The sequence below is a fragment of the Lepisma saccharinum genome, chromosome 16 (genome assembly GCF_977018435.1).
Source record: "Lepisma saccharinum chromosome 16, izLepSacc3.1, whole genome shotgun sequence".
Taxonomy (NCBI): Eukaryota; Metazoa; Arthropoda; class Insecta; order Zygentoma; family Lepismatidae; genus Lepisma; species Lepisma saccharinum.
In genome coordinates this window covers 26,357,691-26,377,908 of record NC_139244.1, presented here as the reverse complement: position 1 = coordinate 26,377,908, position 20,218 = coordinate 26,357,691, and the positions used below count along the sequence as shown (strand labels likewise).

The following is a 20,218-nucleotide window of genomic DNA, read 5'->3' as shown; positions in this document are numbered from 1 at the left end:
ATGCATCTTCTTTTTCAGACATTATATTTGGCCTAACCACACTAGGGTTACAGAAATAGGACTTCGGATCCTATTTTTAGTTCGTCCAAAAAGGTTTTTCTCTCGTTTCAGGGATGGTTCAAATATATTTATTTCTTTTTCTTTTTATTTCTTTACTACAGAAAGGATGTTTAAGAGGTGATGAACTGATGATGATTCGAATTTAGAATGGGCAGTAAAAACGTAGTCGAAAGAAGGTGAAGTTGCAAAAAAAAAAAGCCGTGAAGACCTAACAAAATGCTAAAAAAGGACCAATAAGCGAACCCACCTTTTTCTGGCCTACAATGACCCAAAATGAACATATATTATGTTGGGCCTCGTCTTTGGACCCTAGGGAAAAAATTATTTTTCCTCAACTTCCGAGCACTAGTGATGACTAATTCTAGCGGTTGGCAACATTGAGCTCGCCAACTGATGAAACGTCAGTTGTAGAAAATTAGAGTGATAGTGCCATGCTGAGCACCAGTGAGCATCATAAACAGGGGTGGCGCCACGGGGGCGCAAAGGGGTGCTTGCACAACCCTAATTTTGTTCCGCACCCCCTTCAGCATCCCCTATTCAAAACCTTTAACTAACATTAACACAAACATTAACTCTTACAGTGTCATATGTCGTAGTCACATTGAGCGCCCGAATGTTAGGTATCGTAGTGAGACCGCTGTTATTGTATACAACAGCGACGCATTGAAAGAGAAGCCGCATATATTTTCCTGTACAGTCGGCAGTCTATAAAGATCAAAGGGCGTTGTCTTTTCTTTCGTCAGTATTATTGTCAGGAATTGTTTTTTTTTTTAAGTGATTTGTTTGTGTTTTTCGATATTTTGCCTACAGCTCAGTGAGTTTTTTTTGTTTTTTTTGGCATTGTTGTTAAACGAATTTATTGCCCGCCTACTTGTTGTTCCTCTTTTCTCCAAGTCGCACCGGAACAAAAATTTTAGGTGCTCGGGAAATTATTTAACACAACTTGTATCGTGTATGTTCCACGCAACATGTTTAGTAAAGTACCATTTCAGACTTTGCCGAGGAGCCGAAAGTTCGCGAAGAAATGTTACAGTTCGTTGATGGGGATATAGTGCGACAGAAGGGGATTTTAACAAAGATGAAATTGCCGTGCATTGTCCTGACACCGCAGCATCTGAGGCAGACGGAACATAGCCAGTGGTGCAACCACAGGGGGCGTTACCCCCCGCCCCCCAACCTTGATCGCAATCAATTGCATGGTGGCAAGGAGGCAAACATTGAAGTAAAAAAAAGCAAGGCTATCAGGGTGGGGCAATTTCTATCCACAATTTCAAATTTTATGTAATAAAAATACATTTCGTAATATTTTTCCCGTAAATTCGTAAAAGTTCAGAGGCGTAGCTAGGGGACGGCGAAGGCGGCGAATAATCTATATTAAAATGTTATAAAAGAAAGAGTGCGTCACCCTATTAAATCAATACTGTTTTCAGTTAGCAATAATTTGGATCTAAAAAAAATTCTTAATAACGTTTTTGATACTTCTATTATTATTACAACTACTATTCTACTACTACTAATAATAATGTCATTATTATTATTATTATTATTATTATTATTGGCACGTTAATCCTGGTACTTGCCTCCTTCCCAGACAAAAAAATCGTGGTTGCGCCTCTGCAAAACATGCATGCATATTTCAAGCTTTCTTAATTGTCAACATGGCACCCCCTAAATTTGCTTCCGCACCCCCTCAGCACCCGCAGATGATTAATCCTGGCGCCGCCACTGATCATAAACAGCCTCGTCAACGATCCTAAAAAACAGATATTCTAGTTGGAATCATGCAGTGTGTGTGTGTGTGTGTGTGAGAGAGAGAGAGAGAGAGAGAGAGAGAGAGAGAGAGAGGGAGAGGGAGAGGGAGAGAGAGAGAGAGAGAGAGAGAGAGAGAGAGGGAGGGAGGGAGAGAGAGAGAGAGAGAGAGAGAGAGAGAGAGAGAGAGAGAGATAGATAGATAGATAGATAGATAGATAGATATATCATATTATGTACGTGTTAGTGTTGTTTGTGTTTCAAAACAACACATCAAGTGGAAAGTCAAGTGGTTATTTTATTTGCAATAACAAAACGACAGTTATCATACGTGTCTCGCATTCGAACGGTTAAACCAGTTTAACAGTTCAAATATCAGAGTTTTAGTTAAAACAAGAAACAAGAAGATGGTCCTCCGTCAGTTATATTAAGTGTTCGATAAACAATTACCACAATATCCATACAAAAACAATTAAATCAGTTTCGAAACTATTTTTAGTTGGAGGAGAGAGCCCAAAAGCCTGCTGCAGAAAATACCTGATAATAAAATCCCATATTCACTGAAATCGCAACAAACATATTAGAATATTCACGAACTTATTTCCCCAAAATTTCGATTTTTTTTACAAAGAATCCTTGACTTCAATTAATATCTACTCAGATGACTTTGCAGAGTTCTTCCTAATTCTCCCACGTCTTCCAGTGCAGTGAGAATGAAAGCAATCATGTTTGCTGAACCTTGCATTTATAACTGCCAATTTGCAAATCGTGCATGTGTCGTGCATTTCCGCTTTCTGCCGCACACGTTTCATGCTACCTGCAATTAGTATATATTTTATTGCGGACAAATTTTATGCAAAATTTACTGTCCTTGGGGGCTTCGCTTGCCCAGAAAAAAAGGGAAGAGTCTCACGAAATGTAGTTGCTATGTAATGAAGTCTTCAAGTCTGCTGCCGATTGTAATCATATTCGCTGGGCTGGTACAGGGTGGTCTTGAACATATGCAGTGTTGCCAAAAGGTTTAGCGATATATATTTCAGATCTTTCGGTCGTGTCAATATACTTTTAAACGTCTTAGTGGTTCTAAATATTATGGAAGTAATTTTTATGTATGAAAATCATGTTTTGTTGGGAAATTTGTGGGGCAAGCGAACGAAAACAAGTCTCTGTGCTCCACCAATGAACACGTGAGAGGGAATGGGATTGCGTGGAGGGGTGAAAGGGACTGCGGTTACCAGCCTTCGCAACAACGTGTACTGCTTCGCTTCTGTTCACTCGATTTCCCTCCCCTTTCTGCCGCTATGCGCGCCCTTGCTGCACCTCATTCTTGTTATTTAGCATCGCTTTTCTGCCACTTTTGGCTAATCGCAACAATAATGATAAATAATCATATGATGAAATTGATGTTGTGTTATTTCTTTGTTGTGTTATGGTGCTGTCTTGTTGCTTGGTTATAGTGTTGTGCTTTTTGCTTTTTCTTAGACTTTGCATAATGCAAGATATCTATCACTCACGGCTGCTAGTGAAAATCCTAAGTATGAAGACAAAACTGCAGGACATTATTTCCTTCATGGAGAGCAGAGGTGCCCATCCCCCTCAAAGCCAATGGCGCATTCCCCCCAAAAATCATGTCATGCGCCCCCCCCCAAAAAAAAACATCATTCGCACCCTCAAACCATATCGTAATCCCCACAAAGTATTTAATTACGACAGCGTGTCTACCGAAAGTAACTTTTTCTTAGCTTTACAGAACACTATACTTGATCTGCCCCTCCTCCCTAAACAGGGGTGCCCATCACTCAAGACCACCCCTAAAATCGTTCATCATAATCCCCCGAAAATAGTTTGGATGAATGTGTAATAGTTGATGTCTATTTGAATGAAATACCATGTTACATTGTCCATATTTTTTGATTGTTCGATTTTCGAAAAAACTTAAAGCTAGCAGCACATTGATTGGTTAAATGTAGTAAATTAAAATATGTAAATATGCATATAAATAGTACGTATTTTTGAGTGGGTTTATAAAACTCAATTTGAGTATTTAACACAAATTGTTACACAACTTGAGATAAAGATAGAATAATTCAACCTTGGCAAACCAAATAATATGCTCCAGCCGTATGGCAGATTCAATTTGTTTCACGAGACATTACAAAACCCTAGCTAGAAATTCTTAACCTCAGGGCGATAATATAACATGGTTCCTCTTTCAAAGAACTCACCCCACCACCCGTTTTCCTGGGGTAAATATAATTATTTTAGTAACATCCATAACAATATTTACTTGGATTTTATCTTCAGTGCAAAATTTAAAATTTTCCTGTGACAAGTTAGAAATGCGGATTTGATATATTTTTGTCCCAAATGATGCATCTGCTTTAAATTAAGCAGCATACCAACACTAAGCATTATATTTTAAGGAGTGATGTTATTAATGAATATCAAGAATATCGCTTATGTCTTGTAATGCAACTGTAGTATAAAACTTCACATTCACCTCAGTAAAGCCCCAAACACGCATTCTCGCAACACACGATTGCGAGTGAAGCGAGCAAGAAAATGTTTACATCCATTTCTTTGAAGGCTTTCAAGAATATTAATTTAATGGGGTGTTAATACTTTCTTAAGATCCCGAGACATTTAGTCTTCTCCAGCTTCTATTTTGGCACGTTTGGGGTCGAAAACGTGTGGATACAATATCGTTAAATACAGTCTCCAAAATTTCATGTTCGAACTCTCTCTCCACTACAGAACTCCAAAATTTAATGTTCGAACTCTCTCTCCACTACAGAAATCTCTCGACAATCTACGATTTAACACTTTATCAACAGCTTCCTATTTCCTCCTTTAAATTTAATACTCAATCCTACCGTCAAAATTTCCATGCTAATTTTTCACAGCATTGCCTCCTGAAAAAAAAATTAATTCTCAGTCTCCACACTAGAATTTCCGCAACAGTCTAAGACAATAGTAATACACAAGAATTGGATACCCCCTCAATTTAATGTTCAATCCCCCTCTAATTAAAACATCAGCCATAATGTAAGACCTAGAGTTGGATACTGCCCCCCCCCAGGTTTAATTCAGAATCCCCCCCAGAAGCCTCGTGTCAATTAAGGCCTAATATGTAATAGTTGGATATTTCTCTCACCCCCCCCCCTTTCGATAATACCCTTAAACACTTCCTTTTTAATATTTATAGAAAACCGCCCGCTTGGGTGTTTCTTTTAACAAAGAGTGCCGCTCCCGTTGTTAACCGCTGGGGATATAATGAACGCGAGGACTTTATTAGCGCGTTGTGCTAACTTAACCACTCCACCACGGATGTCGTCATATAATAACAAAACAAGTTAGAGCTGTACGATGTACTCCACTGGTACTAATCAGGACATTGGAATTTCCTGCAATTTACTACTTACAGATTTGTAATGAATTGCTAATGATGATAATTTATATCATATTTAATTAATATTTGAATTAATTATACAAAATTTCATATTTGTAGCATTTGTAGAGTCTTAAATAGCCAAGTCGATGTAATATATTTAAATTATTGCCGATCTCTGTGGCGGAGTGGTTAGTACAGCGCGTCACGACGCCAGAGGTCCCGCGTTCGAATACTGAGGAGACCTGTTGTGATATCCTTCTAGAATATGTTTCAAAAAGGCCCCAAGATCCCAGTAGGTATATCTGCTGTATATTTAAACAGAAAGGTACTTTGTTTCATGCTATATATGCTTGTTATTGCAGATCCACTATCATTTAGTATTTACTGAAGAATATTTTCTTGTACCCACAGCGCAAGCAGAACTGAGGGCCATGGCAGCCAGTGAGGCTTCAAGGACGATATATTATCCAGAGGCGTTGTATTATAACTATTATCCATATCTGCAGTATCAGCACACGGTTTCCAATGTAGATATTCGAAGTTTTGCACCGCCTCCTCTACTTCCACACGTGGGCAACGGGCTGTTGCCAACGACCGAAACATCGCCACGAGTCCTCGACGCGAGAGCTCACCCCAGCAGCAGTACCTCTCCTCAAGGTGAGTACGGTTTGAATTATTGCAAAATATGTACAGGGTAATTCAAAATTAATCGTTCGATTTCGAGTGGCCATATATTACGTATTTACAATGCCAACGTGACAATTGATCCTCAGCAAAAATACAGCACCTACAGTGTGCAGAATGACAATGTTTTGCGCTCTCTGGCGGTTCTGCTTCGTGATGAAATCCGCTAGAGGCGCTGATGCCGAAATAGTCTCCTTAGAATGGAAGTAAATGGAGTTTTCGTTCGACATCTGGTTCATTTGCTTTCAACATTTCTATCGATGTGATAATTGCTATATATTTGGTACAGTGGACTGGAAGATGTTAAAAATCAATATTTATGACAACAATAATGAACCTCTTGTACAGTGCAAACACGATTTTTTATTCTCGCTGCAATGGACCTGGTCAAAGCAAACTATTGTAGGTGGCAGCACCGCTGTTGTGTCCCCATCATAATGATGTGTTAACATCATTTGTAATTTTCACAATTTAAGTGCTTTATTGTTGTGAATCCGATAAAGAGGTACATAATAATTCCGCACGACTGAAATTTTATTTTTATGGTTGTTATGAATAACTGATTTGTTTTCACGTGATAATATATTTTTCCACGTGGCTAGTAAATATGGTCCTTTGTTTTATATACACACATTATCAAAAGAATAATAGTTATTACATATAATATTCTATCTTCTGCTTCATGTCTCGCAACCACTAGATCTTCTTATTTACAGGAATTATAATTTTTAAAATTGTTGTTGCCAAAAAAAGAAAGGGCGAGAATACGAGGGGAAAATGTCTGCTTAATACAATGATACATACGTTAATATTATGTTATCGGATATGGCATAGTGTCATAGTGTATATTAATAAATATCATGCGCTTACGCACTTAATACATTCTTTCTCTACAATTTTGGGAGTTTCTCCGATTCCTACTCGTACCGTTGAATTACACATACTCCCAACCAGAAAAAAGCATAAAGCATAGTGTAAAAACTTAAAGTTTCGTATTAACAACCCATGGCAGTTGGGGACAACCTAAATGACGTCAATTTTAGTGCTCTTTCTGCATAAACACACTATATTTAGCCCGTTTGCGCAACCCTGCCGTTGCGCTTTAATATATTAATTCTTAGGTTCAGGAGAATGTAATTTTCGAAAACTTATGACTGACTACTTAATCTCAAAGCTTTGCTAAACCCATTTTTATTATCGATTTACACGAGAAATTCTTACCTTAATTGAAAATTACGTTTGAATAGCCATCCCATCGCGCTCCAATGTTAAGCTTAGGGCAACCAAATGGCGAACGTAATTCTTTTTGGCGCTGCCACCGGAAAAGTCTGGCAATGTACAGCCCCATTGCCACATTAAGAGTTACTAGGAACATTCTACACGTATATTTTAACCCATATTATTATTTTACATAATAAAATTCACAATAACAGAACGCCTGTTAAAGAAATGCACATTGAATACCGTACATCTTGTCGCATCGGTATGTCGCATGCGCGAATGTGAATTAGAATTAGAATTTTCTTTTCTTTTTGTGCGAACCATAGGCTGTACGCAGTACATAGTTTTGATTTTTCTACAATATTTTGTTACATTTAGTTTTCTTTTAAACTGTCTCTTACTTTGTCCCCTATATACACATTCTTCCCCTCCCTCGACAGTTCGTCCAGTCTTTCTTCCTCGCCCCACTTCTCTTTTCCTTCACTCTCACCAAAAAACGCATAAATTTAGTTTACACACACACTTACACTACAGGGTGGCTCAAAAAGGAACTTAACACCCCCGGTACAAGGCCAGTGCAGCGCGCAACATGGAAATGGTGATGACCAATCGTTATCATGCCCAGGGGGAACCACATTGATGCCACCCGCACGGTCGGCGGCCATCTTGATGTCCGCCATCTTCAATTCAACTTCAGAATTTTAAATGGGAAGGGGGTGATATGATATATCAAATGAGGCTAGAATTTCACGAGAAATGCAGTGGTGAAGGTTTTTTCGACGTATCTTTAACCAGTAAAAAGTTATGACTGAATTCTTGTACCAATTTGCTCGTTTTCGAGGTTTTAGAAAAATGCCTTAAAATTTGTTAAGAGCATTGGTAATGCATCGAGATCAAAGTGATGTCTATGGAGAGACGTTCGCATGCCATTGCACATTATTTTAATCGGATACATCCATGAAGAGCTGTGCATTATGAATGGTTGTCGCGAACAATTTACTGTGTGACGCTTCCATTGAATTAAAAGTCCTTCACGGTGACAAGGCTTGAGTGGAGCACCCCATATCGCATACAATAGTTTAGCATACATTGCAATAACAGATTAGCTCCCCCATTCCTAGGGGCGATTTACATGTCCAAAGTACCGGGTGTCCCAGAAGTCTTTCCCTGATTACAAACTTTATTCATATCCGCTATATGCAAGGTGGTGCCAAAATGTTGGAAAACTAACTAAGTTTTTTTGTTGCAGGTTTGAGTAACGTGGCTGTAGTGTAGCAGTGTCAGTGCCCAGGAAACCGGAAATGTTCACAAATCAGCATGTCCTCTGGTATCACGAGACCCGGTCACCAATAACAGTGCAGAGGAACTTTCAAATATACAGAATTCTTTCGTCTAGAATATCTGCCATCAATAATTTGGTATTTAAAAAAATGGAATTTTTCTTCATTCCCAAATCCTGTCAAGTCGAACATTGTATGGAAAGATGCCACCCGATGTCAAGAGCATTAATTCCGGATTCCTTGGCACTGACACTGCTACACTACAGCCACATTACTGAAACCTGTAACAAATAAACTTGGTCCAACATTTTGGCACCACTTTCACGTCTCTGCATTGCATAAAGCGGATATGAATAAAGTCTGTAATCATGGAAAGACTTCTGGGACACCCGGTATAATGCGTCGCCCTTATCCTCTCTGTAATGTAAATATTGTTTTTCAATTACTATTCATAACGCAATCAATTTTAAAGCATTATTGCACAGTTTTCTTACTGTTTTATGTAGTTAGTTGCACGAAATTACCTATAGAATACATTAATTTTATCCCTAAACAAGTATAAATGCAATCCTAATGCAATGCAACAAGAAATTATATTAATGGTAGTATTACCGTGCTACGACGCCAGGTGTTCTGGCCTGAGCATGGACATCTATGAGTGCCCATTCATTAATTTCATCGTATTATCACTCATCCCCATCTTCGCAAATTAGCCAAAAGTGGCACAAAAAGCGAAGTAAAATAAAGCAACTCAATAACAAGCGTTCTGCTTTTTTTGTAACTTGAAATGAAGAAATGGGCAATTTCCAACGGAAAAGTGGGGGGAGGGGGAGTGGAGAGACTTATCATACTTCCGTGAAAAATTAACAATGCCTGATCGGTTTAAATGATGTAACTGATACGTGTTATTGTAATTGTTATTTGTTGTTATCAGCGACTGTAATATTTCAAGTTTTCTCTATATATTGCCCACTTGAGAATTTTTGGACATACGACAATAACGAACTTGAATGGCCAATAAGACAAAAGTGAACAAAAAATGTTTTTTTTTTTGTTTTTTTTGTTTTTTTAATGCAAAATGAAACTAATGTTCTCCGGCTCAAATAGCGTCAAACTTCCATTCCAAGGTCCCCAATTGCCTTCATGTTGCAGAATCAACATCGAAATCTTGGAGCTCCCATCTAGGTCGGCTCGCACCAAAGGCGTGAGAGCTAACCATTCACCCGAGCGAGATCTCTTGCGATTATTATTAATATTTTCTCATGTTCTTTTATTGTTTATAGCTAACAGAATTGCAACACAAATAGCCTGGCAATGATACAAATCTATACAGGAAGCGAGAGAGTGATTGATAACATTTAGTCAGTTAATCTGTTTGTGTCAGTATCTCGTTTGAGCACGTGTTGAACACGTGCTATCAGTATCCAATCGAAGGGAAGCTGGCAATAGAATCGGATTGATCACTGTTGACCTCTGATTGAAAGCTCCGATTTCTTATTTTATGGAAAATATGTTGACTTTTGTTATGTTGGGGGTCAGTGGGGTAGTAGAAATCAAGAGAAGCACATTGCACAGGGGGTCGGATGTCGTTACACCGTAGGTCAAGTTCAGATTAATCTATGTGCGCATGAAAGTGGAACAAACGAACAAAGTCAAAATGTACAGCGCGCTACAATGCCGGCCTGGACATGAGTGTTCTTTTTTAATGTCCCTTCATCAATTTCATCATTTCATCACTCAACCTCATCTTCACGATTAGCCAAAAGTGATGGAAAAGCGAAGTAAAGTATCCTAATCGAAAAGTAGTTCTGAAATTGTTATTAGTGAAGTTCGTGTGACGTTATTTTTGCAGGCCATCGTTAAATTTCAATGTTTTTTGGCTGAAACAGGGGAAGGGAAAGGAAAACATAATAGAGAAGCAGAGTGAGAAAAAGGAACGGAGAATAATCGCGACGATGAAGATGAAATGAAGAAACAAACATCAAAAATCAACTACACCTCAGCCAAGATTCGAACCCAATGTCTTCGTAGTATGCTACGCTAACCACACGGAGGCCAGCTATTCTCATTTAGAAATACTTTATGAACAGGTGAAATTATTCATATCGAATAATTAGTTGTGTGATCGAAAATCCAAGTTGAAGAACTCCAGAAATGGTGATCTTACCTTGAATGCAGATATATTCTTACAGATACTTGTAAGGATATTTATTATGTTTTGGGGTATGTTCGGTATGTTTGACAGTGCCTGGAATCGAACCCACGATATCTGTACGTCTTACAGAAGAAACTATCTTACTTGTATGAATGAAAAAGAAAGTAACACTAATAAAAAATGTTGTTAACCTTGATACCTAAGAATGGTAGGGTAGTCTTGCTTGTAATAATATACCCTGACACGTACGAAAAGTCGTAGGTTTAAACATTTACAACCAATAGAGGCAGAAGAAAAGAATTGTAAGGACAAATGCATCTTTGTATTTGCGTGTGCATTGGCATTTATACCACTCTTACACAGAGAGAGCCAACCAATAAAATTGTCCTTGGTTATAAATTCTTCAGCTCGTTGTAGACTTTTATGGCCTAATTAATAATCAAAAACCTTTAGCACTGAGAGTTTGTCGTGCTTTGAATATTATTAAATCTGTCCTTTTATTAGAAAAAAAACATAATTGGATGAATAGGCAACGAATCCTTGGTGGTTTGTTCTACAAACTTTTTCTTCGTCTTGTTCTATTGGCTCTCGCCGCCTTTTCTTCGTGGTTTCTAGCCAGCATTGCCCAAGTTCTTCCCGTCCTGCGAAACGCTGCTCTTTTGTTCGCTGGCGCGTTAAGTTGGCACATTCTTTCCTTCCAGACCCTTTTAGCCAGGGGACCGAAAGGGCGTCTTTCTTTTCGCGTTATTTCCTCTCCCTTTCTTTTTCAGTTACGCCAAGTACGCTTGTGGGTCTCTGTATAATACGCTGTTATGATGTAGCAAAGCTACGCCGGTCGTAATTCACTTGTTTAAAAACGTCCTGCTCCATTTCGAGTTGCATTCGCTACCGACATAACCGCTGTTATTTATTATAAGCCTGACTAACGAGTGATTCGTTATGGTCCCGTTCGGAAACTTTATGATCTTCCCTTTTGGCTTTTATTTCTTTTCGTTTCCTCCTACTTTCTCGTTCTGCCTCCTCTCGAAATCTTTACATTTGAACCTTCTCCTCCCTCCCCTAACCTCCAGTTTCTAACTGGAGTGTATGCACCGTGATGCAATTGTGCAACCTTAAAATCACTTTCTGATGGAAATTTGAACTTTTGTGCTTCATTCAAGACACATTTTCATTATTCTATTTTCACGCATCCTGCCCCTTGCATCTCAATTCGTCTGTGCCTCTTACCAAGAGATTGAATTACTCTAATAATGTGTTAAATTCCTTCGAGAATGTTGACACTTCTTTCATAATTTGTGGGGATGAATGGTGATTTGGATGGTAATGATCCGTGTCGACACGGCTCTTGACTAGGAGGATAAGGTGTGGAAACGTTAGTCAAAGGTTAAAAATTTTGATTGAATTATCGATAAATGAACATAACATAACCCATGGCGCAACAGCTCTTGAGGGCCAAACCCTACCGACTTCCGGCCTCACTCCCACACACCTCAACAGAGGTGGGAGTGAAATGGGAGATCATCCATTCAACCAGATACCGGGGGGAACTTGGTTTATTGATTTGGTTCATTTTAACCTCGCTTTTCTGCCACTTTTGGCTAATCGCGAAGATGAGGACGAGTGATGGTACAATGAAATTGATAAACGGAACCCATGCCCAGGCTGAGATTCGATTCGAACCCGAGACCCGTGTCGTCGTAGCGCACTGTACTAACCGGAGGCCGGCTGTTACGGGTTGACGTGTGGTCAGCAAGACTTAAGTCGTTGTTGTAGGTTTTCCACAACCAGGTTAAGCTAGTTATTCGTAGCTCCCACAAATTTTCTCCCGATGGTGGTGACCACCGATCCCATGCTCTGGCCGAAATATCAGGGGAAAAGTTATTACACTTCCCCCAAGGAAACGCGAACCAGCGCGCGAGTCCAAAGCCTATAGGCCGCACGGTCACGGTGTGCAACATATTGATAAATTAGCATTTAAAAAGTGAAACTAGGATTTTTATTTTATTATGGCAGCCAACATCTTCATAGCGAGTCATGAAACGCTTTTTTTTTCAACACAAAATTTAATTTTATGAAGACAAGACAGTGTTTTCATTATTGTCCCAGGGCCTCCTCGATGGCGCAGTGGTAGCGTCGTCGCCTTGTAATCAAGGGATCCGGGTTCGATACCCGGTGGAGGCACAAGTTGTTCGGATCCCACTTTAAACTGTAGGTCCAGTCCCGATTAGCCTTACTGTGCATAAAGTCGACTTAAAACGACAAATCAATCAATCAATCAATCATTATTGTACCAAAGAATCAAAATTAATGCATTATAAAAGGTGACGTGGCGAATTACATAATGGGAATCTGAGAAGAATACGAAGCCGTCAAATCAGTATTTTTCATGGTAGAAAGTATGGTTCGTCTTTAATTCAAGTGAAAATATATGTTTTCTCAGTGAGAAGTTGCCATATATCTCCCAATATGCAATAACGGGAAAAAACCACAAATTGCAGCCATGTACACAAAAATACTGACTTTACTGACCATACAATACTGATAAATTGCAGACTCCGATGAGAAACCTACTGTCGCTGACGTAACTGATCATATTTTGCCCTCAGGGTTTAGACTTTAGGGCTGCACCCGACCGAAATATAGGGCGGGTCATCTCCTTAGGACTGCTTATTTTTCGCTCAGGGGCAACCAAAATAACCAGTAATAAGAATAATAATCTAATCAGCTGCAAGTTTTATGATTGCCATGACTACAAGAGAAGGAAACGTACGAGTCGCGTGATATCCAGAATTAAATCGGAGTTTGGTTGCAGTGATCAGAGCATGAAGTGGAAAATGTTAGCTGGGGAGTGTCTTGGGGTTACCAGGGCGATGCTTCTGTGGTTCAACATGGTGACGTAGGGTGCGAACCGAAAAGTCATAACGAAAGTAACTGGCCTTGTGAACCTGGTGAAATTAGTTATCATTGTGACTTTATGAACGACAGCGACTGCGTTCTGTTTCGAATATTTACAACTGTCGGGCAATAGAAGGACCACACGAGAAGGCTGCTATATTAGCGGCAATAAAATGTGCTGCAGATGTCATTGTTAATAACAATGAACTACAAAAAAGAAAAAGAATCAGCAGCTGCATTGATGTGTGTTTTTAAATTTTAACACTCAAATACATATAAATCATAACTAGGCCTCGGACTTTTTAGTTCTAAAAAGTATGCTTGTTGGTTTTTTAAATATCTCTACAAATCCTAAAATAGGTTCTAAAATCCTAAATTAGGCTCTAAAAATCCTGAAGTACGTTCCAAGAAACTTAAAATAGTTCCAAATTCCTGATTAGGTACAATCGTTAAAAACAAAATTTCAAAAGAAATTTTAATACGTACACATAACAACCAAATATTAATTATCTAACCAAAGTTTCATTTGTACGTATAAATCATTAGCAAAATTATCCACAAATTATGGTAATACTATACTTGTGCTGTTAGTAAAAGTTACTTGCTGATATGAAGAATAAATTACGTGTGTATAATTTGCTGCACAATACCAGTGTGACTACTCACCGAGAAGATATCTTGAAGCTGGTTAGTAAATTTGTGTTTGAAATTCTTATACAATTAACAATTCTTCGTAGATTAGTAACATTTGTGACTTGTGTTTGCAGATGTATTTCGAGTCTGAGTATTGTACCTTTCAATTGAATTAGGATTTTTGGATACATTGGAATCACACAGAACCTTTACATTTTTTTTGTTTGTTTTGTGTTTGTATTTGAGTGCGTGGTGAGAGGCGGTAATACGTATGGTTGAAATAGAGAAGTTCTCCTTGAAAATGAAAATTATAGTTGATTTTTATCATGGTCCTGGAGTAGCCACCATGAATACATAACAATCCTTTTCATGTTACCCAGTCAAACTCCGCCTTTTGTCTGCGAAGATCAGCATACATGTCCAAAATGATTTTTCAACAGAAACATACTCAGTGGTGTAAATTTGAATGCTGAAACGTTACTTCGCAAGCATGAATGCCACAAAGCACACGACAAAAGTGAAGCAACACGACAAAAACGAATGTGAGAAAATGATTTCTCTCTCTTTCTCTTCTTTTTCTTTCTTTCTTTTCTCTTGTCCTCTTTCTTCCTTTCCCTTTCCCTCTTTCTTTCTTGTCTCTCTTCCCTCTCTCTTCCTCCTTTTCTTCTCTTCTTTCCACCCCTTTCTTCCTCTTCTTTTTTTCACCCTTTCCTTCTTCCTCTCTTGCATTCTCCCTTATCTATCTCTCTCTCTCTCTCTCTCTCACTCGTAACGAGAGAAGAAAGAGAAAGGGAGAAAGAACGGAACCTCTCTCTCTCTCTCTCTCTCTCTCTCTCTCTCTCTCTCTCTCTCTCTCTCTCTCTCTCTCTCTCTCTCTCTCTCTCTCTCACCTTGAGAAGGAGGAAGAGGCAAAGAGAACGAAAAGGTGAATATATATATATATATATATATATATATATCTTTCTTTTTCTCTCATTCTTTAAGGTGGTGGACAGAAGGAGAGAGAGAGAAAGAATGAAAGAGAAAAGGCGAGAGAGATAGAGTAAAAGAAAAAGAGAGAGAGAGAGAGAGAGATTGAAAGAAGTAGTGAACCTCTTCCTCCTTCTCTTTTCTCAGAGAGAGATAGAGAGAGAGGGGGGGGAAAGAAAAGAAAACAATAGAGAGGAGAAGGAAAGAAAAAAGAAAAAGGAAGAAGAGGAAGAAAGAGAAAGAGAGAGCTCTTCTCTCTCTCTCTCTCTCTCTCTCTCTCTCTCTCTCTCTCTCTCTCTCTCTCTCTCTCTCTCTCTCTCTCTCTCTCTCTCTCTCTCTCTCTCTCTCTCTCTCTCCGCGGGTTCTCTCTATTTCCCTCTCATCTAGGCATTTGTGTATTGTCACGATGAAATACCCCCCTTCAAAAAGAATACAAAATATTGAGTTCTAACAAGCGGTATTCTCCGAAACTTGTATGTTATTTATTTTACGCCGCTTTTCTACCTATTTTGGTGAATCTTTCTGAAGCAATTCACGACACTGAATGAGTTAATTATTACATTAGTAAGTACTATTCAAGTATTTTCCAAACTGATCCAGAAGTTTACACAGATTGAAGAAAATTTATGATGAAATCAAGACATTTTGCTTTCGGATAACACACGTTACGTAAACTGCTATTGAGTCATACCAAATTATTGGGAGGAAAGATGATCCAGGTTACTTCTCGAGGATAGCATAGTTATGATAAAGATTAATACCCATCGTGTATAATTGTAATAAAGTACAGGGTGATCCATATTGATGGGGCACATTTTATTTTGTATTTTCAGACAGTAGATATATTCTAATATTTTTCAAATGCATTGTATTTGGAAGACTGCGCATGGGAGTTTATATTAATTCAATTTTAATTCTATTGTTCTAATTAATTATGATACTGTGGACTCCGGTTGTAATTGCTTATGATGTGGAAGCCTTCCTCACCAGTGGTATGTAGTGAACGTATACGTATAAACGAAATATAGGGGTTGTTTGATAAATAAGTGGAAGCCGTACAGAAGCCATATTAGTGGAGGAGATAATTCTGATAGAAGGGAAGAGAGTGATATGGGAAATTAAATTTTCAAACGTATTCCTTTATAGAGTGACGTGAGTAAATTGGACATTCTAAGAGTAAATGTTGCGCATCAGGATTTTCATTACCACATTTCCAATGTTGTTTTAATATGTATTTTTGCTATGTGTGCTGGTGTACGCACGTGTCCCGTCCTTAACCTATTGATGAATACTGTGAATACTGTGTGGGAGTGTGTACAAATAAAACCATGGGTCTTTAGTTGTAAAATCTGCTATCCATCTATATGTATTACCCACAACCATAAATTGTTTCTTGCATCATTCGTTCCATTGATCCATGAGTTTGATTTTCACTCGTGGTAATAAATCTGTATACCATAATCTGTTGAAACTTATGTGTTGTAGATCTCTGGCTTGTTTAGCATATAAGAAGAATTTTCTATAACCTTATGCTATGCCACATTGTAAAGCTCTGTAGTGCGTAACATTAACGTTTGAGGGCCGAACGTCTGCCTGTGAATAAAACAGATGACTAACGATGTGCATGTAACATGCGCAATAGACAAGGGTATCAATAAACACAATCAGTTTTTCCTTATTTCTACATACACTGAAACCACAGGGCCAGTCCACTTATTTATCAAACAAACCTTATATTTTTGTCTTTTCACTCATCAGAAAACAGAAGCAAAAATAAGAACATTTAATTAAGTGTAAGTAAGGTTTGAGATTGTGATGTAAAGATTTCAACACTCGCATCATGAAAAGCTCTCGTGCTTTTCCAGTATGGAACCGTTTCTTATCCCAAACTCGATGATACTTTTTACTGCCAGAAGAGCTCTAAAAAGGCAAGACACTTTTGCGTCAACAGTTGATAAAAGTGCGCCAAGATTGCAACGAAATTCGTACACAACTGTATATATTGTCGTGTCAAGAAACAAACATTAAACAAGACAGACGCAGTAAATATTCGCAACTTTATTAAAAAGCATTCTCCTCCTCCTCCTCCAAGCGTTCTGTTGCGAAAGAAATCTCTCCAGACAATCGCGAGAGAATATTTCCAACGTCATCTCTGAGAGGAGTTATTACCGCTGAGCAGCATTTACTCCACAAGGTGTTATTTCCGTTTATATAGGCCTTACTCGGACGAAAATTATGGCAAAGCCTTCGTCCCTTCGTTTTATTGTATTCACCCAGTTATCCTGAAGAAAAAACAAAAGACGGCTTTTGTGAGGGCACGGAATGAAAGAAGAAGAAGAGATAGTATATTAGCTTTCACGAATAGCCTGTGCGCACACTGAGGATATTATATACAAGAGTATCTCGCGGCTAAGGAAAAAAATGATTTACAGCCGTTCTTTCCTAGCGTTTTATGGTCCATCATTCAAAATATAATACTTGAACTGAAGTTTAAGGACGCTGCGATAATAAGATCCCAAGCACTAAGGTTCTCTAAACATTACAGCTTTCCAAAACGATTCCTGAACAGGGTTTTAAAGTAATGTAAAATAACAACCAGAAAGAAAATGAGATTACAAAGAACGGAACGAAGAGAGAGACAATTTGGTCGAGTAGCCTGTGTCTTTTTTTTTCTTTTTAGTAGAAACCGCACCAGTTTCCAGCTAGGCTTATCATTCGCCTAACCCTGTCTCAACATGGTGACGCTACGATCCCTTAAACATAGGTTTCGCACGACTAACGCACATAATACACTCCCTGCAAAGTCTCTCCAGGGATGGAAGGTCAAACACTCAATTTTTTCTCTCCTTTCTTAACGGAATAATGTGCCTTGGTTTTACGAGTCTCTCATAACTCTTTTTTCTCCCCCTCTTCCTTCTTTTCGAATCCCGTCAACTTAACCCTTTTGTCACACTTTTAACTTCCTTTTGCCTTCGGTTTTTATGAGAGTTGACAGTCGAACATTTTCGCGCAGTTAAAATTTTACAATTTTCACCTTTCTGCTATGGATTGTCTTAGTACTGTCATTTCTGTTGGTTTCTTTTATCTTTTTCTTTCTCTTTTTTCGAAACAAACTTCTTTTCCTCTTGGGTAATACTGTGTCGGGTTGAGGGCAGGAAATATAAAAAGGACGGAAGATGCAGTCTTCGACAACTTGTGACCATAAAACAACAAATAAAATTCTGTTCCAAGTAGTTTTTATATACTTCTTACCGTTTTTAGTTTTTTCCCCCTGCTGGAAAAAAAAATGCACACCTGGAAGAGTATCACGGCTGCATTAATGTGCCGTCATAAAGGTTATATGTTTCTTTGATATAAAAGAGTGTGGTAACTACTAATTCTCTATATATATTAAATTAGCTGTTCTTAGCATTCATACTTTTATATGAAGTATGGTAAGTGTTCATTGGTGGTGAAAGTATTGGTTTGAGTTGCTGTTTTAAGTCCACTTTATGCACAGTAAGGCTAATCGGAACTGGACCTACAGTTTAAAGTGGAATCCGAACCACTTGTGCCTCCACCGGGTATCGAACCCGGGACCCCGTGATTACAAGGCAATGACGCTACCACCGCGCCATGGGGGAGGCCCTAGTGGTGAAAGTATCCAAGTAACGTTAGCGCCTTCTTGGTTCGGGCCCTTTATAGCCCTGCATAGACTGAATGATTATTGTGTACGTAAGCGGCAAGTTCAGTACAGTATATGTATACACCTTACATCGTTTGTCAACCAATGTGGCGCGACCCACTGCTGGGTCCCGAGGGGACATTTGGTCGCGAAGTCTGGCTTGAAAATGTATTTACTGTGTCTTAAAAACCTATTACATTTAAATTACTAAGATATATTGTTTTAACAATTTAAATTGAACCTGTGTTGTACGTAGTTATTCATCGGAAGGCATTGGCCCGCTAAAAGTATGCCGAGTGGTTTCAAAACTGTTTTCAACCTTGGGGTTAAAATCGTAAACTCTGTAAATGTTTCTCAAGGATTTTTGTGTGCTGTACGATGAAATGGGCAGTGAACATAAGCAGCTTCTGCTTCCGAGATTTGACCCACACTCAGATATCGGCGCCCATGCTTATGGGACCCATGAAGTGTAATATCCTTCAAGGTGGGTTCCGGACAGAAAAGGGTTGAAAACCACAGAGTGTTATTGAGTTAGTCGATTGACGCATTTCAATATATTTAACTACTGGCTGCAGCCGCTGTCAACCCCAAACCAGGTCCTGCAAATTAATACAAAGAGCGCTGTGGATAAAGTTCAGCTTGCGGAGGTTAACTTTGTTTGAAGCCCACTTTGAGCTAACATAAGCTAATCGGTACTGGATCGACAATTTAAATTGGCATGTTTCTCTACCGGGAATCGAATCCGCGATCCGTTGATTTCAAATCGACAGCGTTCCTAATATGCCATCGGGGAGAGTGTGAATATAACCAACCCTCTTTGGAAAACTACACTTCCATCCGAGAGCTGAATGCTCCACACTTAGGATAAAATCTGAGGCTTTATTGGAACGCTCTGCATCCACATCGACAACACAACCCCCAACAGAGGATTATCCTCTTTGCCCTGGCACCCGAGTCTCATTAACCTGCAAAAATATAGTACTAGGAGACAAGAGGTTCATAAATTGCTTTCCAAAAAATGTAATTCCTTACACCTCTGACGATGAAGGGCGTTTTCCCTTCGCAGCAGACTTTATTGGATAGTTTGCACTGTTGCAATTGAAGCAACACCAACAACGGTAATTTGGTTCTAAAATGGGAAGGGGGGTTAAGAGAGTTTATTTTGCCTTAGTAGATAAGGTTTAGTATAGTGCGGGAGCAAAAGTGGCAAAAAAGTAAGAGGTGGGCAACTGCCCGCCACGTCACCCCTAACCGCCGCCGCTGCTAACAACGGAAACCTTTGCCATAAGACCCGATTCTCTGGGTAATCTACCACACCTAGGCCTGCCCAGATATGATGGGCTTGGCGCAGAATAACTGCACCTAAGGCTGAGGTGACCCTAATGAGTTCGCCTGCTTTCACCTCCCCGAAGAGGAAAATACACTTGCCGCGCTTTTGGCTTGTCGAAGATATATTTATGTTACAAAAATCACCGTAAACAGATGGATTAATCATAGAAAATTTCTGTAAAAGTACC

The 20,218-nt window shown here is 39.0% G+C and overlaps 1 protein-coding gene across 4 annotated transcripts in view; it reads left to right on the top strand.

Annotated features, from left to right (window-relative positions):
• The window catches only part of LOC146000355 (uncharacterized), a 314,375-nt gene that overhangs the window by 246,949 nt on the left and 47,208 nt on the right, over positions 1 to 20,218 (top strand). For all 4 annotated transcript variants that reach the window (XR_014443496.1, XR_014443495.1, XM_083137905.1 and 1 more), the window contains one exon: positions 5,612 to 5,857. Coding sequence is in view for 2 of the 4 variants with exons in the window: in XM_083137905.1 (XP_082994031.1) it covers positions 5,612 to 5,857 (246 nt within the window). In the remaining 2 variants the exon portion in view is untranslated. The remainder of the gene's footprint in view (positions 1 to 5,611; positions 5,858 to 20,218) is intronic.